The 26254-nt window shown below is 44.8% G+C and overlaps 1 protein-coding gene across 1 annotated transcript in view; it reads left to right on the top strand.

Annotated features, from left to right (window-relative positions):
• The window catches only part of SNX30 (sorting nexin family member 30), a 52034-nt gene that overhangs the window by 11527 nt on the left and 14253 nt on the right, over positions 1–26254 (top strand). Inside the window, exons 2-6 of the mRNA XM_048503992.1 lie at positions 11988–12176; positions 17037–17147; positions 18704–18862; positions 22060–22255; positions 24059–24258. Coding sequence (XP_048359949.1) covers positions 11988–12176; positions 17037–17147; positions 18704–18862; positions 22060–22255; positions 24059–24258 — 855 coding nt within the window. The remainder of the gene's footprint in view (positions 1–11987; positions 12177–17036; positions 17148–18703; positions 18863–22059; positions 22256–24058; positions 24259–26254) is intronic.

Genomic DNA, 26254 nt, shown 5'->3' with positions numbered 1-26254 from the left:
TGTTACAGTGCAATGCAGAGTTGCTCCCGGCAATTGATTTTGGTGGTAAAAATGGGGGGAATGCTGCTGCCAACTCTCTGAGTTGTGCTTTTGTTTTTCCTTTCTGTTTCTATATATAAATCTGAGGAATGACAAAAGGCAGGAGCTGTATAGCTTACAGCTTTTGTGTGAGTGGCTCTTTGCATTCAAGCCCAATCCGAGATAATTTATGAATGTGCTTAAATTGTATTTCTTCTGTTGCAAGCAGCCATGAGTCCCTTTGGGGAGGGAAGCGGTAAATATTTATTTTATTTTATTTTATTTTGTACATTTTCTCTTTGAACTTTTATACCTACTTCATCCCCTCGGAAGGGCCTCCTTTCCCTCCCACCTAGGAATTGCACTGGTAATTTGGTCTGATAGGGCTGCTTTTATGTTGGCTGTGGCTCTAGCTTCGTGGTTTGTTGTGGGGTAGAAGGCAGAGAGAGAACTCTTGAATATGCTGTTCATGTGCAACCTTGTGTTTAGAAGGGATTTTCCAGGGTGGTATGGAATCTTCCAGATGCCAGAAGCTGCAAGCCAGCCAGTGAATTTGATTCTAGCTTTCATTTTAAAGTAGAGTTTGAAGAGTTTGATTTATATCCCCCTTTCTCTCCTGCAGGAGACTCAAAGGCTGATAATCCTCCTTGCCCCTTCCCCTCACAACAAACACCCTGTGAGGTAGGTGGGGCTAAGAGGAGCTCCGGAGAAGCTGTGACTAGCCAGGGAATTTAGGAACCTGCTGCTCTCCAGATGTTCAGGGAACTACAATTCCCATCAGTTTTCCTGTCTCAGCATGGCTAATTGGCCATGCTGGTAGGGGCTGATGAGGGAATTGCTAGATTCCTGAACATCTGGAGAGCCAGCAGGTTTCTTTGACCTTGATCATTCTGGTCACCCAGCTGGTGTGTGTGAGAGTGCACAGGCTAATCTGAATTCCCCAGATAAGCCTCCACAGCTCAGGCGGCAGAGCTGGGAATCAAACCCGGTTCCAATTTAAGCCTTTTACTTGTCATTGCAATAGCAGACCAAAATGAATTTACCAGCTTCCAAAAGAGCCAGCATGGTGTCGTGGTTAAGAGCAGGTGGATTCTAATCTGGAGATTTGGGTTTGATTCCCCACTCCTCTGCCACTCAGGCTTCTCTGGTGAACCAGATGTGTTTCTGCCCTCCTACATTCCTGCTGGGTGACCTTGGGCTAGTCACAGTTCTTCGGAATTCTCTCAGCCCCACCTGCCTCACAAGGTGTCTGTTGTAGGGAGAGGAAGGGAAAGGAGCTTTTAAGCCATCTTGAGTCTCCTTACAGGAGGGAAAGGTGAGGTATAAATCCAAACTCTTCTTCTTCAAATGGCCATGACACAGTTGTCAGGTGTGGCCTTGTGGGCTTTTTTGAGAGTCTTCCAGAGACGATGCTGTGATGGGCTGCACCAGCAAGTGAGGTTTGGAAGTGCAGCCAGAAGAACAAGTGTAGTCGCCTAATGCAAGGGAAGAACTTCATAGGAACTGAACAGCACTCTGATGGGGCCATGTGACCTGCCCTCTTGACAATCAGAGGCAGGAGGTGTCTCTCTGCGCAGGAAAAGGTGGAAGGCTTTGGAATTAGGAGTCTTGTGTGTTAATACCAAGTCCCTTCACTGTGTGTGTGTGTGTGTGGAAAATCTACCCATATTTTCAGTCAGAGTGAACCTGAAATATTTTGTGTGTCAGCATATACTGGAAGCAGAAAATGCCCAGACTCTTATATACTAGCTTTACAATACCCAAGGATGCATGCTAATATAGAAGTAGGTCCAGTGAAAGAAATTGCATATTGTGACGAATGGCTTTCTAGCTATCTGAGAAAATATAATATTCTAGGCAACGTAGAGGCAGGCAATGAATGGCAAACCACCTCTGACTGTCTCTCATCTTGCAAACCCTGCGAGGTTGTTGTAAGCAGCAGTGGCGTAGGAGGTTAAGAGCTCATGTATCTAATCTCGAGGAACCGGGTTTGATTCCCAGCTCTGCCGCCTGAGCTGTGGAGGCTTATCTGGGGAATTCAGATTAGCCTGTGCACTCCCCCACACACCAGCTGGGTGACCTTGGGCTAGTCACAGCTTCTCGGAGCTCTCTCAGCCCCACCTACCTCATAGGGTGTTTGTTGTGAGCGGGGAAGGGCAAGGAGATTGTAAGCCCCTTTGAGTCTCTTGCAGGAGAGAAAGGGGGGATATAAATCCAAACTCTCTTCTTCTAAGTCAGCTGTGACTGTATGGCACACACAAACAGACATGAAATTGGCAATTTATGTTCTATATTCAGGGAATACAGGGAGTCATTGCAGGCTTATTTTTTGGGGGTGACCCAAGGATTTAAGACTGCAAAGCAGTTTTCTTTGGGCTAATGGAAGGTGTTAATGACAACACTACTTTTTTTCTCTCCTGAAAACAGCCCTCATGCTTACTTGTGAGAATGGGCAACATGGATCAGTGTGTTAGCCTCAGGGATAAGTTATATAATTTGAGGACTGTCGACTTTCTTCTAAATCCTGCATATGAGCAAGTGAGGAAGAAGGCAAAGCTCACATGAATGACAACTTGCGTAAAGAGGGTTATTTGAAAGGGAGCTAAAATTAAGAGGTGGAGAACAAGATAGGAGTCAGTACTTGCATCCATAATCAAATAGCTTATGCATGGCTTTATTCAGCTTTAGGGTAGTTTCTAAATGCCTGCCACTCAAGAGAGAGCTGTTTGGATGATACACTGAGATTTGTAGCCCCAGTATGTACCTCATTTATTTATCTCTGATTTCTTCTGACGTTCAAATGCAGAAATCACAGTTGATGCAATCAGTGGTGGCGAACCTTTGGCACCCCAGATGTTCTGGACCAATTGGCCATGCTGGCAGGGGCTGATGGGAATTGTAGTCCATAACATCTGGAGTGCCAAAGGTTCGCCACCACGGCAATAGATGCATCCTTTTCAACGAGGGAAGCAGAGAGGGTAACATTGACCAACAAAAACATGCGGGCTACTCCTGTTTTATTCGGCTATTGGTTCTTCCTAAAAATAGTATTCTTAATTTTACTTCATTTGTGCCCCACTTTCCCCTCAGTGGGTTCTCCCCTTCTCCATTTTACTGTTTAGAAAACAACACCAACAACCAGTAAGCAACTCTTTTTCCTGTTTTTATGACTCTAACCCCCTGAGTTTCCTTGGCATACAGGGTATATAATCAACTGTTCACGTCTCTATGCCAGGAAAGGTATTGAGCCAAACAGTTCATGTTTTTAGTGTAACAGATGGTGGAAAGCAACTGACACATTGGTGAGTGTGTGAATTTTGTACCGTCATATCCCAAAAATGTTGTGATGCAAGTACTTGGTGTTGAGTGGAATTTCTAGATAACAGAGGGACTGAACGTTCCAAAAGCACAGAGAAGAACGCGGAATCACATTATCTGGTTGATGGTGTTGTTACCAAAGTTGAAACGAAGATTTATAAAGATTTATAAAGGCACAAATGGCAAGTCCTCTAGTTATCATATCAGCATAACAAAAATCTCACTTTGCATTTCAAAGAATATAGACTGAGCATGTCTGTACTATCAAGTTGATGACCTCGTAGACTTCAGACTCGCCCACTGCAAGTAGGATTGGCTGCCTTCCAGTGACCAAATAGGAAGGCCTTTGGAAGTAAAGTATCAGCATTTGGTTTTTTTTATCAGGTGGGTTACACGTGAACATAACAAAAATGGGGTGCGGGTGGGTGATCTGAATGGCGAAGCTGCAATCAAAGTGTAGTAGGTATCCCTTAACCCAGGGGTGGGCAATTATTTTTTCCATGGGGCCGCATAAGAAACAGAAAATATTGTGGAGGGCTGGGCCAAAAGGCTGAACTCAGTTCTGCATAATAGGGGCTGATAAGTGACAGACAGGTGCACAGATCAACTTGGAATCAGTGGCAACAGTTCTGCATACGACACTATTTGGCACAAAGAATCACAGGCTTAATATACCTGCATAGTTGTCCACTGTGACAATCAAGCAAGTGGGGAGACTTAAGTCCCTTGACCTACTTTTCATGTCGACTGGTGCTTTGAAAGCCCACTTGAAAGTCGGTTGCCTTGGTTGCCCGGCTTCTGCGGGAACTCTGCCTGCTGCTAACAAGGCAGGGAGGCGGCTTTGAGAGGCACTTTTGAAAGCCCCGCAGAAGCCGGCAACCAAGGCAACCGGCTTCTGTGGGGCTTTCCTAAGAGGGACATCGAACTACAAGACCCTGAGTGGCCTTTCTCACATGAGCATTTCGGCTACCCAATTAATGGCAAGGGTGAGGGAAAGGGAGGGTTAAGCGTAAGAATGAGCAGCAGCGGTTCTAAACAGGTCCCTCTTAGGCAGGGCCGTGAGTCTGTCATATGGAGCCAGTCAGGGTCATCCGGCCGGGCCGTGGTCCCGGGCGATATCGTACTAAGGTCTGCCCTAACCCGATCCTTGCCATGGCGACACCCCTACAGAAATGATCTCTTATTTAAAAAGAGAGAGAATATAGAGAGAGAGCGTCTGTTTTGATGCTTTCTAGTCTGTTTACTCCCCAAATACTCCCAAATACTCCCAAAATACTACATGTAGTAACGATAAATACAGTTTTGTGTTATTTTCTGTAAACATTATGTTCCTTTTAGTAGATTATCTTGCATTTTTGTGTGCTTGCAAAGATAAGCTCAAAGCACCATCTTTCCCTCCACGTCCCTTCCTGTGCCATCAGATATTTCTGCCATTTGCTACTTGAGAAGCACCTGAACTCAACAGGGATCCTAGAGAGGTCCTTTTAAGCAAGATTCATAGGCTGCGGAGAGGCCTGCATTGGAGAATGCTTGCTCCGAGGTAGTAGGCTTGTGAACGCAGAGAATGTGCTAATTTAACATAAGATTTTTGCATCTTCAGCAGTTGGTTAGTAGTAGTTGCCCTTTCCTTGCTAACTCTCAGAGGAGTTGCACAAAATCAGCAGGGTTCTTTTTTATAATATTTTAATTAATTTTCTCAAATATGGTTTAAAAACGGATAAGAAAATATAGAAAGAGGAAAAAGAAAATTCAGTTACTCATAAACTATGACCCCTTCCACACTGGCAGAATAATGCACTTTTAATCCACTTTCAAAGCTAGATTTCACTGTGCGGAATAGCAAAATCCACTTTCAAACAATTGAAGATTAGTTGAAGAGTTTGCATTTATATTCCTCATATCACAGGAAAGGGCTTATATGTTCATATATTAGCTCTAACACACAGGTGTCACAACAAACTGACCCTCAGATGTTATGGACTGAGACAGTTCCCATCATCCCCTGTGGGATTAGCCCAAGGTGCTGGCGTAGGTGTGAGATGATGGGAATTCTGAATTCCCCAGATAAGTCTTCACAGCTCTGGAGGCAGAGCTGGGAATCAAACCCTAGTAAGTGGATTGAAAGTGCATTATTCTCCATGTGCGGAAGGGGCTTATATGTATATATTAGCTCTAACACATTAGATCGTAGAATGACAACAGTAATATCATTTAGAAAGAACATTACATAGTTTTAAAATTTGTTACTGTCTAACCTTTAGTTCCGATATAACAAGTATCTAGTAAGCAGTTATTTATATCTTAAGAACAAATTAATATTCTTAATATTATTGTTATTCTTATATAATCAATTCAGCTTCGTATAAGAAATACAGTTCCAGTTTCTCATCAGACTTCTGTTTTGACTGTCTGTTTACAAAATTTGTCAATTTGGCCATTGTAGCATATTCTCCAACTATCTTCCCAGAGTTCTGTGTTAAGATCTTTTTCAGTTTTCCAACGGGATCCAACTGTTACCTTTGCAACTGTTAATAAGTGCCAACTTAGTTCATTAAGCTTCCTTGAAAGATTTTCAGACAAAATGCCTAATAGCATAATTTTAGCAATAAAAGGAAATTTTAGTTTAAATGTTTTTTTTGCATTTTCATATGTACTTCTATCCAATACTTCTTGAATTACTTTTTTTTTTTACAAACCAGGAAAGTTCTTTAATCTCATAAACTTCAAATTCTGCATCCTTTGTGGACCGGTGCAAGGCTGCTGCGCTGCCCGTACTCCTTTGGCCATGCCACAAGTATCTTGACTATCTCTAATGCTAGAAATGTGCATTATAGTAAATACATGGCCACTTCCAAAGATTCATGGCCGCTCAAGCTCCATGCCTCTCCTTCTGTGGCACAGAAGACAATGTTTTCTTCCTTCTCCTACTGTCCTCTCCCAATCTGATATTAGGCATGGAAGTGGGGAAGAAAAGCAATATAGTTTAAGTGTGTGTGTTGCATTTTACAGTCAAAAGGTGCACCTCATCTGTATGTTTTACTGTGAAATGCTTAGCAAGGAAAAGTAGTATACAAGTATTGTAAAATGTGTTTCCCTGTTCTTTGTCTTTGGTTACTGCTAGTGAGAGGTGAGAACTACACATGACTTCACACAGTGAAGTCAGGATTTGTGTAAGTTGCTGTCTTTCAGCACCGAGTCTTTCATATTAAAATTTAAAACAAATTTCTCTAGAGATGACCAGGCAGCGGTCCACACTATGGCACCCACCAAGTGCTTTTAGAAAACGCGTGGGCCCTTTGGAGGTTTTGCTCAGCAGGGCTTCAGACAGACCTCTGGAAATTTGATTGGTTGTGCATATTTTTAAAAAGTCGCTTCAGCAGCAGTTGCCCCACAGCACAAAGATTTCACTTTGCAATGATATGTTCATTTATAGAGGCATCCTGTTAAACAGAGTCTGCCTAAAATGCCGAAGAGTTACTATCAGTTATGGATAACCTAATTCTGTGACATCTTGAGGTTGGTCTGTATCCCACGGCCGCCATTTTGTGATTATGCCCACTATTTTCTGTCAGAATTCCAAAGGGGTGCACAGAAAGGTTGGGGAATCCCTATTCTAAGGTATAAAATTAGCTATCCGTCTTGGAATATGGCCAAGAGTATGGTTCCCCTGCAATGGTCACTGCAGCGGAGACTGATCGACTTGGCCAATGAAGATGCAGTGTGTGCTTTTCTCCTGCTGTTTCTGGTGAACAGTGTTGGAATGGGCCATACAAGATGCTAAGTAATGCGCTGAATGTTTAGTAACATTGCGCGTAAGCTTCTTAAGGAGAAGAAGAAGAGTTTGGATTTATATTCCCCTTTCTCTCCTGTAGAAGACTCAAAGGGACTTACAATCTCCCTTGCCTGGGTTCCCCCTTTTTCATCCAAGGAACACCCTGATTCTGAGGTGGGGGGGGAACTGAGACAAAATAATGGCTACCAATCTTGAACCTCTTTGATCTGAGATTCCCCAAATGCAACCCTCCACAGACCAGGCAGAGCTCGGGAATCAACAGTTCCTCAGATTAGGCCATTGCTTTCCTCCTGCCACTGTGAGCTCACACCAAGGATCACCTGGTGGGCCGGTGCTTGTTATTGGAAGCACTAATTAGAGAGCTGGACTAGATGGACTCTGGTCTGATCCAGCTGGCTTGTTCTTATGTTCTTATCCCTTCCCCAGAGTTGCAAATGGACATATAATAAACTTAGAGGCTTTCCCCACTACAGAAGGGAGCTAAGGTCGACTCAGTTCCCTTCAGTGGAGAATTGATTCAGAACATGCAACTGGGTTAGCCCCCTGGAGACGAGGAGCTAAGTGGTGGGATCATCTTGGTGCCTGTTTCACTCCTCGATCGTGATTGGCGCTTGTGTTATGGTGGGAAACGGGAGCAAGGATGTCGCAGTTCTGAGGTGGGGGGGAACTGAGACAAAATAATGTTGAGCTCGGGGGCAGTGGGGATTCACTGAGGCAAACCTAGGTAGAAACCAGTTCAACTCTGTCAGTGGGGAAAGCCCCTTAGTATGGAAAAATGTGTAATATTCATTTATTGAAATATAGGATCTTCAAGTTGAATTTAAATCCATGTTCTGCATCGTTGACCTGGTGGGTTTCAAAAGGTAGTTCCAAATTTCAGTGTTAGAAATATTTTCTTTAAATGCACGCAGTGAAAAACTTGATCGGTCTGTCAGTCTTGATATTTGGTCCGCTGGCTTCAAAGCAGTCAAGATTTTAATACCGGTTCAAAATAATGGCAGCATCTCTTTATCCGGGCTGCATTGTTGGCACGCAAGCCCGTGGCAAGACAGAGAGCCAGTTTCTGAGATATTCCCTACCTGTCACATCTCCATTAGTGTCATAAACGATTCAGACTAAGATGGATGCCAAATCTTAATTTAGGATATAACAAAAAGCCGATTGTATCGAGGCATGCTCTTTGTGAACTAGAGCACTAGAGGTGCAACTTTTGTTACCCAGATTGCAGTGGCAGAGGCTTCAGGAAAGATGTTGTTCACTGCCAAGCATCATACAGAACGGGGTGGAGCCATCCTGTTCCGTATGTCAAGTATGCTTGGCAGTGAACAACACCTTTCCTGAAACCTCTGCCATTGCAATCTGGATGACAAAAGTTGCACCTCTGGTGCTCTAGTTCATAAAGGGTATGGCTCAATACCATCAGCTTTCCTGAGTCCTTTCTTCCCTAGCCAATCCAATCATAATTTTTCCTGTCCTTCTACTGGAGGACCATCAAACCTTACTTTGAATTGAAATGCCCTGAGTTGTACATTCATCATCCCTGCCTAAAACTTAATCAGGAACTGGACTCTCCCTAGCTCTGACTCATTCAAGCCATTTTCCACAGTATAGTTCTCTCCTGAGAACAGAACTTTGTTGTGTCCAGGAAGATTGCCTTTCTTAGCATTGCCAGAGGGCCACATTTCCTCATGACTAGGTCTCCCAGACAAGAACCCCTGGCCCTTTGGTCCCCGAATGCCTTTAGTTCAGTTCCACTGTGCCCAACGTCGCCCCTCTCCCTAAGAACATAAGTACAAGCCAGCTGGATCAGACCAGAGTCCATCTAGTCCAGCACTCTGCTACTCGCAGTGGCCCACCAGGTGCCTTTGGGAGCTCACATGCAGGATGTGAAAGCAATGGCCTTCTGCTGCTGCTGTTGCTCCTGAGCACCTGGTCTGCTAAGGCATTTGCAATCTGAGATCAAGGAGGATCAAGATTGGCAGCCATAGATCGACTTCTCCTCCATAAATCTGTCCAAGCCCTTCTTAAAGCTATCCAGGTTAGTGGCCATCCCCACCTCCCTCTGCATCCGACCTCTTGCCTCCCAAGACCTTTATTCTGGAACTGGTAAATATCACTCTCCCTGCAACAACCTCTGTTATTTCCATTGATTCTTCGGTCTATATCCTAGGCTCCTTAAACTCTGTATTTATTTGTGCCTGTGTGTTTTGTCAAACAGCATGCGTAGTTTTTATCATTTTTGTTCTTTAATAAAATCGTTCAACTTTGCTTAAATTCTGGTTTCCTGCGGTTTTCTAAAGGGAAACCCTCATAAAACAAAGGTGGAACAGATCCCAGTTTCCCTGTCTCTTGCAGTGTAAGGTCTTTCCCTTCTAATTCCCCCACCTAAAATGGGGCAGACCCCACAAATTCAGGTTATAGCTTCCTCCCAGGACGGCTGAATGTGGAATGGTTCATGGCAAAAACTTAATAGGGATGGAATCAAGAGTGCAACTGTAGGCTATAAATACATTGAGGACAGACTTCTCTCCTACTCAGAGTTTCTCTTGTGGTCTGTCTTTCAGCGGAGGCCAATTTTGTGTCCCGAGAGAAAGTGTGGTTTCTCTTGTCAGCCAGCCTCGTCTGAACCTGGTCAGAGTTATTGCACCAAGTGCTTAGCTAGCTTTGGTCACTTTCCTGTTTCATTCCAGGGCCTGCGTATCTCGGTCTGAAGATTTGCCTTGCGGTATGTTTGTGTTAGAAAGCCGTGTCGACATGATTTAAAATGCAGTTGCTGCGTAACTGTGCTGGGCTGTTGGGTGGTTGCTAAGGAGGCTGCTGCACAAATAAGAAATCTTTTAATACCCTGCGAACTTGAGGATTCTCTTTGCTTTCCCTCCCGATTGCTGTGCTTACGGCTGGATGAAGCACTAATGAATGGCTGCTGAAGCAAGAGATTTTTTAACTTGCTGTAGCCCTTCTGAACACATCTGTGGCTTCAGAGAAGGAATTGCCTGTATACATTCACTTCCTAACCTGCAGCAAAGGGTAATAAAAGAATGCTTGACTAGGCAACCGTGTAGAAACACTCTCGCACAACATTTAATGACAGTGCAGTAGCTGATTTCTATTTGTCCTGGAGGCTCTCTGTCTCAGAATGGTTTTGGAACAATTTCCTATCCACTAAAACTGGTTTAAGAGTTATTGGTGCACTTATATTTTGGCTCAAGGTCAGGGAATCAAGTACTTCTGAACAGAGACTGGGATTTGCTTAAACTAGGCTGTGACCCTGGCGGAGTAAGAACATAAGAACATAAGAACGAGCTTGTTGGATCAGACCAGAGTCCATCTAGTCCAGCACTCTGCTACTCGCAGTGGCCCACCAGGTGCCTTTGGGAGCTCACATGCAGGAGGTGAAAGCAATGGCCTTCTGCTGCTGCTGCTGCTGCTCCTGAGCACCTGGTCTGCTAAGGCATTTGCAATCTGAGATCAAGGAGGATCAAGATTGGTAGCCATAGATCGACTTCTCCTCCATAAATCTGTCCAAGCCCCTTTTAAAGCTATCCAGGTTAGTGGCCATCACCACCTCCTGTGGCAGCATATTCCAAACACCAATCACACGTTGTGTGAAGAAGTGTTTCTTTTTATTAGTCCTAATTCTTCCCCCCAGCATTTTCAATGAGCTGGTACAAAATCTAACAGGGTCAGACAAACTCATCAGGGTCTGGAAAATTTTGCGTGTTTGAACAACTCTCCCACGGCAGCTAGAAGCTTGAACGGTTGGCTACTGCTTTGCTGCCTATGGATAATTCAGTGAGTTGTAGTCTGGTGTACTTCCTTCATGGAATCCCTAAGCATCTTTGATGTCTAGCTGAATAAATGGCCGAGAGGTAGCAGAGTGGCCCATCCATCTTGGGAGTTGTTCTTTCAACAATTTCAATAAATCTGCTTGTGGAATATGCCATTTTAAGCTTCTGTTAGGGTTCTCGCAATTCAGTGTTCCTCCATGAAAAAGAAAAATCCTGCACTATGCAAACTGGGATTTCTCGGCTAGGTTAGAGAATCCTCCTCCCTAACACCCCTGCATATTTATTCCCTGTCGGCTGTTTTGAAGCTCGAATCTTTCTGTGTCAAGAATTTTGCTGTGTTGCTCTGATGAAACTTTGTTAGTGTTCGGCTTCTTATATCCTACCCTGTAGCTAGACCAGTGATCTCAGCCTTTCCTTTCTCGGCCTCCCACCTATTGGAACAATACTGACCTCCCCTTAAAAGGCTGTCAAAAGGATTAAGCTTAATGTCTTTTTATTTAAAATATACATTTGGATATGCTGCATAATTGATTGTCGGGTATCATTGCTAGCCTAGAGATATGGACAGAGGTGGGATCCAGCAGGTTCTCACAGGTTCCCGAGAGTAGGTTACTAATTATTTGTGTGTGCTGAGAGGGGGTTACTAATTGGTGATTTTGCCACGTGATTTTTGCCTTGGTTACGCCCCTCCTCCGCTCCTTAGCAGTAGTGCGCAGAACTTGAAGCAGTCTAGCAGGAGGTGCACCGGCATGTCTGGCAGCCTGCACCTGCGTGCATTCGTTTTCCGCCCAAGGACCGGCGCAGCGGCCGCGTCCTTGCCACAGCCCCGCCCAGGAATGCCCCGCCTCCGGAATGCCTGGCCACGCCCCCATCGTGCCCCATCCATCCCCATTGGCGCTACGCCACAGTTTCTCATCACCATGGGAACCTGTTACTAAAATTTTTGGATCCCACCACTGGATATGGGTTCAGGAGATCCAACGTTTCTTTATCTCCCATCTAATCAAGTTGTGTGACTGTGCTTTTCAAATTCACTAACCGTTTCCCCTCTGCTGGTTTCTGTTCCCCAGGATCTCAGTTTGCCCAACGGTACTCCTGTAGACACGTCTAGCCCAGCTTCCTCCTCCTCTCTCCTCAACAGATTGCAATTGGACGATGACTTGGATGGGGAAATGAGAGACCTCTTCGTCACTGTTGATGATCCAAAAAAGCATGTCTGCACTATGGAAACTTACATCACGTACAGGGTCACGACCAAGGTACTCATTTGCAACCTATTTTCTGTGCCTCCTTGTTTTAAGCCGAGGGCTTTCTTATTTTAGCTTCCCTGTGAATTCCAAACTAGAAGTAGGGGTCTTGCATTCATACAGAGCATGGGTTGAGAATCCAGCTGTCTAGTAATGTGCATGTGAATCGGTCCATGGGGTTTGTTGGATAACGTAGTGTCTAAAAGCCACCTATTCTCAAGGCCCCTGGCTTTCGTACCATACAATCTGCCTGTCCATGAATCAAATAACTTTTGAATCCTGGAAGCCCATCTGCAGGCATTCTGTCATGCAGGAGTATTTTTCTTTGCCCCCTGTCTTCAGTGTTCAAATGCCCAGTTAATATTATAAGCCAAGTGATTTCTCCTCTGGTCACTTTCCTAAATATTGCCACCAAAGCAGTTTTGCTTTGTGGAGTATGAATTCCAAACAAGTAGTATTGTGTCTTTTTGGCAGCATTATTAAACTTTGTATTTCATGAATGTCTCTAGTGGTTGTAACCTAGGTGCCTGACTGAAAGATGTGTTCAAACAGGTGGTTCTTTGCTCTTTTTCTTTTGCCGTATTGTGAAATTCACATTCTGGTGGAATAGGGGTTGCCTCCTAGGTGCATACAAATATCATCTGTTAAATCACATAAATGCACTTTAGTGGCATTAATAAAGGTGTGAGTACTTCTATGTGAAGTTTGTTCGTCCTTGTGTTAACAGTTCTATGCAGTTGGTATATACCCTACACAACTTAAGCCAGTGTTCTTGTTGCTCCAGAAAAGGAGTTATATGACTCATATTGTTATACCATCTTGCAAAGAATCCTGTTTAAGTTTAAGAATTAGATTACTAGTTTTCCCTCACACTTCCCAGGATTCTGTGGGTTTCTGACAGGCCAGTTTTATACCTTTTGATATATCTACAGTGTTCTGAATTTTGTAGAACACTTGTGTTTTGGGGTAAGATTCTACCTCGGATGTTCACATGCTGCAGGCTTTCAGCACATCTTGATTCAGGAAACTCCACTGTTCTGGGCACCAGCGTATTTCCGGGAACTTTGTACTGCAGTTGCTCAACATTTTTGGCTATGCTTCATTTTGCTGATGTGCTTAGCACACTTAGCACACTGCTGTATCCTCTAAAGAGGAGGTGGCCCACTGATTGTCCATGCGGGAATATAGACGTGTCCCTCAGGTTGTGCTGCTGTTCTTTAACCTCTTCTGTGTTAAAATGGGTATGGAAGTGCCTTTATTGGCTAGTACCTGGGAAGCCATGGATGGCAAGGCACAGGTCTTTCCCCCATCTGTTGACCAGTGTTTTTGTGTTGAAGTATATTGAATATTGAAGGATATCGAAGGGATAGAAAAAGTGCAGAGAACGGCAACGAGGATGATTGAGGGACTGGAGCACCTTCCTTATGAGGAGAGGCTGCAGCGTTTGGGACTCTTTAGTTTGGAGAGGAGACATCTGAGGGGGGATATGATTGAAGTCTATAAAATTACGCATGGGGTAGAAAATGTTGACAGAGAGATATTTTTCTCTCTTTCTCACAATACTAGAACCAGAGGGCATTCATTGAAAATGCTGGGGGGAAGAATTAGGACTAATAAAAGGAAACACTTCTTCACGCAACGTGTAATTGGTGTTTGGAATATGCTGCCACAGGGGGTGGTGATGGCCACGAACCTGGATAGCTTTAAAAAGGGCTTGGACAGATTAATGGAGGAGAAGTCGATTTATGGCTCCCAATCTTGATCCTCTTTGATCTGAGATGGCAGATGCCTTAACAGTCCAGGTGCTCGGGAGCAACAGCCGCAGAAGGCCATTGCTTTCACATCCTGCATGTGAGCTCCCAAAGGCACCTGGTGGGCCACTGCGAGTAGCAGAGTGCTGGACTAGATGGACTCTGGTCTGATCCAGCAGGCTTGTTCTTATGTTCTTAAGTAGGGTGTTCAAAGAAGGCTTTCTGTCTCTGATGCTTTTGCACAGAAGAGCATAATAGCCGATGTGTTTGTGGCGGTAGGGCTGGACTAGGACAATAGAGACATGGGTTCAGACTGCTATTTAGCTTTTGTTGGTCGTTTTTTTAGCCTACCTTAAAAGATTGCCCTGAGGATAAAATGGAGGAATCATACATAACTACCCTGCTTTAAGGATCTTGGAGCAGAAAATAAATATAGCAATGCATACTTGCCTGTTTTCCTCTAACAGTTGCTGTAGGATTGTGGTTAGTGTAATGGTATTCCAAAGTGGAAAGTTGCTGTTTTCAACCCCCCCCCGCCCCGCCCCCTCCTTGACAAGCACCAAGTAAGACAATGGCGGTCAGTTTAGCAAAATTCTTATGCTAAGATTGTGGTGAAAAGGAGGTTGGAATGTGCCAGATGTCATAGCAGGGCTCAAGATCCAGTACAGACATTTTCTAAAGTTACTTTCACATGACAAAGATTCTTCAGGTTGCCTTCGTTGTGACTGTGAATATAGAAATGTGAGTGCTGGCAATATGGCTTCCACACATGGCTGTGTAGTTTTCTCTCCCCCTCCCTGCAACTCTCCTCTTTCATTCGTGGTCTGCGTTGAATCCACATTGGCTCTTGGGTGCGTTGTCGTCATGGCTGCCGGGGAGACTCTTTACAGCTCAGCGTTGACCAGAGGTGGGATCCAGCAGGTTCTCACCAGTTCCCGAGAGTGGGTTACTAATTATCTGTGTGTGCCGAGAGGGGGTTACTAATTGGGTCTGCTTTTCCGTTAGAAATTCCATTCGGTCCCAAAATCATAAAGTCCTGTTGGTTTCTACGTGGCTGGTTAGCGAAGGTAGAAAACGGGATAATTCTCCCTGTTGGGCTGTTTTAAAAACATGTTTTAGAAATATGGTAAAGTTCCTTGTTTAAGGAAAGTATCCTTCTTTTGATTTCTAGAAACAAAATTAAGTATTTGAAAGTATTAAGTATTTGCCAGGCAGTCAATTAGAGGAGAAGTAGTTGTTTCTGTTGGAAGTAGTCAATAGGACTTGCTATGTGGACAGAAAGATACCAGCTGGAAATTAGGAACTTTTTTTCACAGTAAGAGTTTTTTACAGTAACAGAGAAATTATTAATGCCCCGCCCCTGGAATGCCCGGCCACGCCCCCGTTGTTCCCTGCCCAGCCCCATTGGCACTACGCCACTGTTTGAATCCCACTACCATGGGAACCTGTTACTAAAATTTTTGGATCCCACCACTGGTGTTGACATATGTTCAGTCATATTCCAGCTTCCCAGTTCCTTTGCAGCAATCAGCACAAAACTGCCTCCACCTTTCCCCTTATATGTCTGCCACAAAAACGTGGAATCCCCCCATGAAAATTCAGAATCCAGAGAATCTGAAATTTGAAACAGAGATATGTAAATATCAATATATCACTGTAGCACAATAGCAATTACCTTTTTAAAAAACTGGTGAAAATGACAACTGCAGGAGGCTGATAATATTGTTGATATGGGTGGTGGGGCATTTGCAGTAGGAAAGTGTATACCAATGATGGCGAACCTATGGCACGGGTGCCAGAGGTGGCACTCGGAGCCTTCTCTGTGGGCACACGCACAGAGTTTGTCATGTGAGGAGTGGAAAATCACCTCCCCCCACACACACATATTTAGGCTGGCCTGGGCCACTGAGCCCGACGTGTGCGCACCGCGGTGAGCAGGGAGAACTCGGCTGGTGGGCCTGGTGCCTGCGCTCCGGATGGCTGCTGCCTGGGGTGGGGGGGTGGGGGGCAAAGGAGGCAAAGATGCTAGAGAGGCACAGAGCAGTGTGCACGGGACTTGCTGGAGGCTAGAGCAGGCTGGTCCCTTCTCAAGCAGGTGGGGCGGAGGAAGAGGGAGCCAACCGTTTTTTTCTAAACTAAACCTCAGCATTCAGGTTAAATTGCCAGGTTGGCACTTTGCGATAATTAAGTGGGGTTTCAGTTGCATTTTGGGCACTCGGTCTCAAAAAGGTTCGCCATCACTGGTGTATACCATTTCTTCCATGCAACTTATTTGGACTGTGTTCCCTCCCTTCTTCCTCAAAACAATTGAGAAAATTAAATTTGGGAAAGATAGTGCAGGCTGTCATGTGGAAGCTCCTATCTGCTTTTAATTTTACAGTTTAGAAGTCAAGGGAGAAGGAAACCTCTTCATGGAAGCAGCTTAAGTATTGGTCAGTCAACATTTCCTTTAAACCTGTCCAGAATGATAGCTCAATTGTTAGAATATATAAACATATCTCCGGCATAGCTTTGTGTTCTTTCCCTTTTCTCCTTCTCAAGGAAAATGTTCCAGTGAAAGAATTGAAAGCAGAATTTAATCAAATGCTTTCCCAGTTACAATATTGAAACAGTTCCCAGGTTATAAGCATAAGCATTTTATTGTCATTGTGCACGCACAATGAAATTTACAGCAGCATTCCTCGATGCACACAAATTCAGACTCAGACCCCATCCTCACTTTCCCCTTCCTCCACCCATCCCTACACAGCCCCAAACACATCAACATGAAGCCGCGGAGTTCAGCATAGCCACAGCTCTAGAGTTGAAGCTGTCTCTAAGCCTCTTTGTCCTAGTTTTGATAGACCTGTATCATCTGTCGGATGGTAACATTTCAAGTGCTGGATGAGACGGGTCTCTCGGAATATTTTGGGCTTTCTTTAGGCTTCGGGAATTATAGAGTTCTTCCAAGGAGGGGAGAGGGCAGCCGATAATCCTCTGTGCAGTAACGATCAGGATTCTTCAGCTTGTAACATGTCTATGAGCAAGCAAACAAGACGGTCCATGCAATGTAATTCAAAAACCGAGATGTCTTAACCCTGAATAATTTTTCTTTTGCTCTTCTCTTTCTCTGTGTTCCTAGACCACGCGAGCAGAATTTGATTTGCCAGAGTATTCCATGCGCAGAAGATACCAGGATTTTGATTGGCTGAGAAATAAACTTGAGGAGTCTCAGCCAACTCATCTCATTCCCGTAGGTAGTAAGTCATGGTCTCCAATTATCGAACACTCACTGTTCTGCTTAAAAAGTGCATGCCTAGAGAGATCTGTAGTCTTCACACCACCACAGAAACAGTTCTGTCTGCAGTAGACGCTTGGCTGATTTCTGCAGAGAAAGGCCTCAGAGACCAAAGTGGTGGGGAATTCCTGTGGGGAGAAGGCAGTTCCTTAGATACGCCGGTCACTTGGGGCTTTAGGGGTAAAAACTGCCCTTTGGGTTGAATCAAAAGACAATGTTAACCACGGACTAAAAATGAGCCATCCTGAAAGTTGCCATAATTCATGTTTGCAGAGTCTTTGTAGTGTAAATTCGTATTATAAACAGATTTGCAGATTGGGAACTGTTCAGAAGGGGTAGGGTTGCTGGCACTGGGTTGGGAAAGGCTTAATGATTTGGGGCGTAGAGTCCGAGGAGAGAGTGGTTTGGGGAGAGGTGGGATCTCAGCGGGGCATAATGTCATACAATCCATCCTCCAGTGCAGCCGACACTGCTGGATTTAGATGAAGAGGGGTCTGGCCTATTCCATTTGTGAGGCCCCTCCCGATCCCCCACTCTCATGACTAGAGGCAGATGGAAGAGTGTTTTAAACAAAAGTAGAGATGACTGAAGGAAAATTACTGAAGGTTTTTTTTAGCGATTACGGTGCATGATGAAAGAAAGACCTATGGCAGTGTTGAGAATATTATACACCTTGGCTGGAGCCCCCCCCCCCCCCCCCCGAAGGCCCTAAGCTTCATCTTGCCAACCCTACAGACAGTGACAAAGGGAGGGGGAACTGCGGCTGGGGCATGGGCTGCCCGCACGCCCCTTGTCCCGCCCCTGACACATGACGGCAATGGCGGTGCCCGGAACAAGCCCTCCCAGGGCGATTCCGCACATGAGTAAAATAGGTTTGATCCAGTTCCATGAGAAGGGTACTAACCTAGGTCGAAGCCATTGTTGTTCCCCACTGCAACCAGCTTGATCCCAACTTGGAGGGCGGAATCATCCTGTGCCTCTTCGCCGCTCCGTTTCGATTGGCTACTGTTCTACGGCCATGTTCCGTCTATCCCCACACACTTTATAAAAAAAAACTGCCACAGGAATGGAGGGACGAAGGTGGTGTTTTTTTGATTGGCCAGCTGTACGCATGCCCGAAACACTCAGCTGTGATTGGCTGAATGGGGGACTCCTGGCACCAGAGATTCAGCACTTTACTGGAATGGAGCTGAGTTCGAGCGTGGTTCCCTGAAAAAGTAGTAGTTCCCAACTGGAGTCGGAAATTTGACCATTACATGGGGCGAAGCTGGTACAAAACCACATCGATCCCAGTGGTTGTGTGGAGCACTTAGGTCGAATGCAGCTCGAACTTAGGCCGATAACGCAAGTGCGGAATCGACCCCAGATGTCCCCATTGCCACTATGCGTCTGCCTATAGGTAAATCTGGCACTGGCAGCCATTTTGGATCTGATGTAAGAGTGGCTGTTGATCTGTACTCCACTTAAAAGATGCACATTCGAATGTTCTCTCTCCCTCTCCTTCCCTCCAGCCCCTTCCAGAGAAGTTTGTGGTTAAAGGAGTCGTTGACCGCTTTTCAGAAGAATTTGTTGAAACACGGAGGAAAGCCTTAGATAAATTTTTGAAAAGGATTGCTGATCATCCGGTGCTCTCTTTCAATGAACATTTTCATGTGTTTCTTACTGCCAAAGTAAGTACGGCTGCATCGACACAGCTTTTTCAAATGACCTATTTAAGCATGGACAGGTCAATGCTTTTTTAAAATAAATGTGTTCAGAATCAACTAGTATAGTGCCGTGGTGGCGAACCTTTGGCACTCCAGATGTTATGGACTACAATTCCCATCAGCCCCTGTCAGCATGGCCAGTTGGCCATGCTGGCAGGGGCTGATGGGAATTGTAGTCCGTAACATCTGGAGTGCCAAAGGTTCGTCACCACTGGTATAGTGGATAGGTTGCTTGATTAAGAGACCCGGGTTTTGAATACTTACTCTACCATGGAAGCTTGCTGGGTGACTTTGGGACAGTCATACACACTCAGCCTAGCATACCTCAAAGGGTTGTTGTGAGAATAGAACAGAGGAGCGCAGAAAATGTAAGCAGCGTGGGGTCCCCAATGAGGAGAAAAATGGGGGAATAAATGAAGTAGATAAAATAAATGATGAGAGAATCACTGAAGAGATGGTCTGTAGAGTTTAAAAGTGATCTATCTTGCTAGATAAACAAAACTAATTAAAAATGCAACTGTTATTTGCCAGTGTTTGTTAAGTAATAATTATCAATCTTCATATAATAATAGTTATCAATCCTCAACACCTCATTACCCCATCTAATGGGGTAGGAGCAGCAGTGGCGTAGTGGCTAAGAGCAGGTGTACTCTATTCTGGAGGAACCGGGTTTGATTCCCCGCTCTGCCGCCTGAGCTGTGGAGGCTTATTTGGGGAATTCAGATTAGCCTGTGCACTCCCAACACATGTCAACTGAGTGACCTTGGGCTAGTCACAGCTTTTTGGAGCTCTCTCAACCCCACCTACCTCACAGGGTGTTTGTTGTGAGGGGGGAAGGGAAAGGAGTTTGTAAGCTCCTTTGAATCTCCTACAGGACAGAAAGGGGGGATATAAATCCAACTCTTCTCCTTCTTCTCCTCCTCCCCCCTCCTCCTTCTCCTCCTCCTTCTCCTTCCTCCTCCTCCTCCTCCTCCTCCTCCTTCTTCCTCCTCCTCCTCCTTCTCCTTCTCCTCCTTCTCCTCCTCCTTGTCCTTGTCCTTGTCCTCGTCCTCGTCCTCCTCCTCCTCCTCCTCCTCCTCCTCCTCCTCCTCCTCCTCCTCCTCCTCCTCCTTCTCCCAAGCAAACTTGAGGTCAGCAATTGCGAATCTCCTGGTGGTCCCTGGTCCTACTACTCTCAAACTGGCCTCAACCATGACTTTTTCAGCCCTGACTCCCACCTGGTGGAACGCTCTGCCACCTAACATCAAGGCCCTGTGGGATTTGATGCAATTCTTTGGGTTGAGGCCGAAAATGAGAAACTGAAATCAAAATTGTAATTCCATTCTTAATTGCATTTGTTGCTTGCCCAAGTCTTAATTCCCTATCTGCTCTAAACGGCATCTGTTGCCAGTCTTATTTTAGCTCTGATCTGAAATTAGCTTTTACTCGATTTTAATTTAAATATTTTTTAATTAGATCAGATTGGATTTTAATTATTATAACTGTTTTTCTGTTTTAATTATTTACTTGTTTGTTTTAGCAGATTTTACGTGTTTATTGCTATGAGCCGCTCTGAGCCCTTGCAGAGAGAGCGGTGTACAAATCGAACTAACTAAATAAAAATTTTCCCTCATAGCCCCAAATGAAAAAAAGCCAAAGGTGTTTTTTTTTAAGTTGGAAACCTGTAGGTTGTGGCAGTAGATCAGTAGATGCCTGGTGGAATGCTCTACCTCCAACTGTCTGGACCCTGCGGGACCTTGGTGAGTTCCGCAGGGCCTGTAAGACGGAGCTATTCCACCGGGCTTTCGGAGGGGCTGGCCGCGGTTCTACTCCCCCCCACTGAAACTGAAACTGAGGCTGCCTGTTCTCCTTCTTTTGTCATCTTGGTTGGGCCTGATTCCTTGATTCCATCACGGGCCCTGCCTACTCCCTCCCTTTCTTTTTGGCCTTTCGATCAGGTGCCTGTTTTAAACAACTTTTGTTAAAAACTTCTGTTGTTTTAATCTATATTTGTTGAGTAACTGCTGCTTAAGTTTTAATGGGTTTAAGTTTGATGTTGTTTTGATTTGCTGTCCTGGAGAACAGCCATACTGTGAGCCGCCTCAAGCCCTTCGGGGATGAGGCGGCCTATAAGTTTAAATAATGATGATGATGATGATAATAATAATAATAGTGTTGTACTATATCAACCTGTCAATCACTTTTTTAAAAAAGCTTTCGATTGTGTAAGGGAAAATGTGTTAGAGGAAACGGCAGTTGTAAAAGTCTGGAGCAAGGAAAATACAGGGGGAACTATTGTGTAGAGGTGCCCATTGCCGAGCAAATGCCTCTGCATTCGCAGGGGCAGTGAAAGCCACAAGGAGTATTGTTACCTTCCAAGCCATTATCTTTGAGAGGTATAGCTGTAGCACTGTGGCCCCTCAAGTACAAATTTACTGTAGAATGACATGACATGTTGACAGAGAGGAATTTTTCTCTCTTTCTCACAATACTAGAACCAGGGGGCATTCATTGAAAATGCTGGGGGGAAGAATTAGGACTAATAAAAGGAAACACTTCTTCACACAATGTGTGACTGGTGTTTGGAATATGCTGCCACAGGAGGGGGTGATGGCCTCTAACCTGGATAGCTTTACAAAGGGCTTGGACAGATTTATGGAGGAGAAGTCGATCTATGGCTACCAATCTTGATCCTCCTTGATCTCAGATTGCAAATGCCTTAGCAGACCAGGTGCTCAGGAGCAGCAGCAGAAAGCCATTGCTTTCACATCCTGCATGTGAGCTCCCAAAGGCACCTGGTGGGCCACTGCGAGTAGCAGAGTGCTGGACTAGATGGACTCTGGTCTGATCCAGCAGGCTAGTTCTTATGTTCTTAATGCAGTGAACAAGAAGGTTATTCTGGAATCAACCAACACATTATGAGAAGCAACTTTAATTGAAGCAATGCTTCAGAATTCTGGGTCTTCTTCAAATGGCAGGAAGGTGTTTTGAACTTGAAACAGGATCTCTTTTTCATTTTGAAGTCATAGCGATACAACAGCCAAACATCTACATCGCTTTATCTGACTGATGACGAACTTTCAGCAGTTGCTTCAGGATGACTGATAAAAGATTTTTTTTCTCCAGATAAATTTAACTTGCAACTAGCAAAAAAACCTAATTAACGGCTTTGTCATCATCAGGATCTTAACGCTTACAAAAAGCAAGGGATGGCTCTGCTTTCCAAGATGGGCGAATCGGTGAAATACGTCACAGGAAGCTATAAACTAAGAAGTCGGCCGTTGGAGTTTGCCGCCATCGGAGACTATTTAGATACCTTTTCTATGAAGCTGGGGACCATTGATAGAATAGCACAGCGGATCATTAAGGAAGAAGTGGGTGAGTAATGCTCATATGTTTCCCTTCTAAATGTGACTTCTGGACGTGGTTTAAAAACTCTGAGCTGCTTGCTAGAGCACAGGTGTCAAACTCGCGGCCCTCCAGATGTTCATGAACTACAATTCCCATCAGCCCTTGCCAGTATAGCCAAAGCTCTTGTTGGGAGGGACTGATGGGAATTGTAGTTCATGAACATCTGGAGGGCCGCAAGTTTGACACCCCTGTGCTAGAGTATCGGTGTTTGTGGAAGGTTCCCTTGCCGTTTGCTGGCTTCAAGTTCTTCCCCTCTAGTTTGCCAGTATTCTCTATCACTTTGAGAGGTTTGCTTTGAACTTCAAATGGGAAAGAGCATAAGGAAGAGAACAAACCCCCGACACTTTGGTGTGTAAATTGTCATCTGTAGTAAAGCCAAACTTTGTCTGTGTTCCTTAGACACTTTAGGGGAAAGAGTTGGCTATACCCAGCCTCCTGCAAATATTCTGTTCCTGTAAAGCACACAGAACCTTAGAACACATTCAAGATTTATTGCAGTGTATGCCCAAAGAGGGCATTATGTCACAAAAGCTTCTGACAGCTGCAAAGTTGTCAAAATAAAGTTAAGAACATAAGAACTAGCCTGCTGGATCAGACCAGAGTCCATCTAGTCCAGCACTCTGCTACTCACAGTGGCCCACGAGGTGCCTTTGGGAGCTCATGTGCAGGATGTGAAAGCAATGGCCTTCTGCTGCTGCTGCTGCTCCTGAGCACCTGGTCTGCTAAGGCATTTGCAATCTGAGATCAAGGAGGATCAAGATTGTTCCTGGGTTGCTGTGTGGTTTCCGGGCTGTATGGCCGTGTTCTAGCAGCATTCTCTCCCTGACATTTAAGCCTGCATCTGTGGCTGGCATCTTCAGAGGATCTGAAGCGTCAGGAGAGAATGCCTAGTGCTGTCATCCACAACGTTCAATGTTCAACCATGAAAGCGTTCAACAATACAAATTTGTTCCTCTTTCTAGGGGTCCTGCAAGTCTCTTTGCTGAAACCCACTAAAGACTCTGGAATCTATTCCCTCTGTAATCTATTCTTTGCTTTTCTTTGGAATACTGGAATACTGAACACTGAATACTGAAGGGTTTTTTGGGGGGCGGGGTAAATCCTTCTGAGGGAATTCCCTTTGTGGTGAGTTTATTGTGTTGCGAACTGGCCAAAAGTATGCCATAGCTGCTCACTCTCGACGGCCTAGGAGCAGCAGTGGCTTAGGAGGTTAAGAGCTCATGTATCTAATCTGGAGGAACCGGGTTTGATTCCCAGCTCTGCCACCTGAGCTGTGGAGGCTTATCTGGGGAATTCAGATTAGCCTGTACACTTCCACACACGCCAGCTGGGTGACCTTGGGCTAGTCACAGCTTCTCGGAGCTCTCTCAGCCCCACCCACCTCACAGGGTGTTTGTTGTGAGGGGGGAAGGGCAAGGAGATTGTAAGCCCCTTTGAGTCTCCTACAAGAGAGAAAGGGGGGATATAAATCCAAAGTCTTCTTCTTCTTCTATATTATGAGTTCATTCATTTTTTTTCTTTATTAAAAACCCTTTTATGCCACCTTTCCGCCCAGTCTGGGTACACGTGGCAACAATCATAAAAGCATGAATCCTTTTAAACAGTTAAACAAGACAGTTAAAATATAACACTCAATTAAACACATAAATGACTCGATGTAGGATTTTGTCAAGCATAAGAACTGTCTCACCTGACGCTCTTCTGGTGCACTCTCAAAACCCGGAAACTGGAACTGGACTGGGGCTGCTCTCATGGATGGCTCTCTTGCAGAATATCTGGTGGAACTTCGGGAGTATGGACCTGTTTACTCAACCTGGAGTGGGTTAGAAAGAGAACTGTCCGAACCTCTGGAGGGGGTGTCCGCCTGCATTGGGAACTGCTGTACGGCTCTTGAGGAACTGAGTGAAGATATGACAGAGGATTTCCTACCTGTTCTCAGAGAGTACATTCTTTACGCAGAGTCCATGAAGGTAAGGTGTATTTTTTTGTGTGACGAAGTGTGCACTCTTAGGGTTCATTTTAAAGCTCTGCTGGTGTTTGAATGGTTTGGGGATTGGTTTAATCCCCCATTCAATGTGTGCATGCCTGGCAATAGGTCCTTCTGTATTCTGGATCACTTTCTAGAGCCAGCGTGGCATAGTGGTCAAGAACAGGTGGATTCTAATCTGGAGAACCAGGTTTGATTCCCCACTCCCCCCACCTGAGTGCCAGAGGCTTATCTGGTAAACCAGATGTGTTTCCGCACTCCTACATTCCTGCTGGGTGACCTTGGGCTAGCCGCTAGTCACACTTCTTCAGAACTCTCTCAACCCCACCTGCCTCACAAGGTGTCTGTTGTGGGGAGAGGAAAGGAAAGGAGCTTGTAAGCCACCTTGAATCTCCTTTCAGGAGAGAAAGGTGGGGTGTAAACCCAAACTCTTCTTCTTCTTCTTCAAGTTGGGGAAGCAGACGTTGACAGGGGATTTCTAATCTCCCCTTGAACCCCTTTACTTATTTGATTCCTAATAATTTTGAAAGAGTTGAATGCAATGTTTACTTAGGTGCTATAAAAACTGTGTGTCCCTTGCCTCTGTGAGTCATACAGGTCAGATAACATCTATGGTGCAATCTCTTAGCACTGCTCTGGTAAGTGGGTAGCCTTAACCGTTGCCAGCAAGTGCTATCTAGAAGGAAAAGGAGTTGCCTTTCCAAAAGTGATTCAGAATATAGAGGGAAGTTTTCTGAGAATTGCACCTTAAAAAAAAATCTAGATGGTATATCCAACATGGTGCCAGCTGGTACCTTGCCTGGGTTTGCCAAGTGTTTTTCAAATGGGGCTGGATTTTTTTTACCTGGGATGGACCGTGATTGGCTGTTGGAGATCTGATTTGAAGTGCAGGTTAAAACATTGCTTGGGCCACTGCAGCACAAGTATCTACATTATGTGATGGAAGGTAAGTGGAGAGTAAAGAAGAAATTACTTTTAAACAATGCTCATTTTAAAGTATCATGTATCATGTTAAAGTGAGCGTTTACTTCAAGTGTTGTAGAGTCTCTATTAGAGTTATGCATAAACTCACTCACTGACATTTTGTGGTTGTGTTTGCTCCTTTGGAAGCCATTTTGTGGCCGCACCCGCTGCCGTGTGTCAAAAATTTCCAAGGTGCCTGTTCGAAGGCCTTCTTGCTATATGGCTAGGCTTGCAAGTGTATGGGAACTCTGCTGTGTTCAGCATATAAAGCATTTTACAATCCTAATCTTCTAAATATCTGTGAGTAGGTTATCATAGGAACCCAAAGACCAAGTCTGTACCCTTTGCATCAGTGCCCTAAAGCTGACTGGTACCTGTAGCCGTCAAATTTAATGACATGTCATTTTTAGGTAGAAAGTTAGCAGTGGAGGTAAGTATCTTTGTAAACTGTTGTGCATCCTCTTGCATTTAATCTATTTAACAGTCTTGAAACTAGTTTTTAACTTTAATTGGTCTTCACTGTTGAGAGTTCTGCCTGTTTGAGGGCCTCGCACTTCTCTTCTAGTTTACCAGAAGATAGCTGTAGCTGTCTTGATCGGCAGTAGAGCAGTTGAATTTCAGTTGAGTAGAACCTAAGAGACCAAACAATAATTTCAGGGCATGAGCTTTTGAAATGCTTCTCAACTGAAATCTAGCTGCTGTAATTTACCCGTTATATATAAGTTGTGGAAAGACCAGTATGCCTGTTATGCACTGTTTCAGGAAATGGAAAAGGAACCATTGAGAAGAGGCAGAATATATTGCTTGCAATTAGTTCAAGCCCCCTAGCAGAGCTTTTTGATATTAGGCAGATGGAGTAAGCTGTAAATATTTATATGCATTTTTCATGTGAGGCCTAAAGTATGTTAAATGGTTTTCAGATGGGCACACCACGCACGCACGCACTCACGCACGCACGCACGCACGCACGCACACACACAGAGCACAATCTTAAAAGAATTTTATGTGTGGCTTTT

The sequence above is a fragment of the Sphaerodactylus townsendi genome, linkage group LG07, assembly GCF_021028975.2.
Source record: "Sphaerodactylus townsendi isolate TG3544 linkage group LG07, MPM_Stown_v2.3, whole genome shotgun sequence".
Taxonomy (NCBI): domain Eukaryota; kingdom Metazoa; phylum Chordata; class Lepidosauria; order Squamata; family Sphaerodactylidae; genus Sphaerodactylus; species Sphaerodactylus townsendi.
Note: the sequence above shows the minus strand (reverse complement) of the source record. Positions and strands in the feature narration are given on the sequence as shown.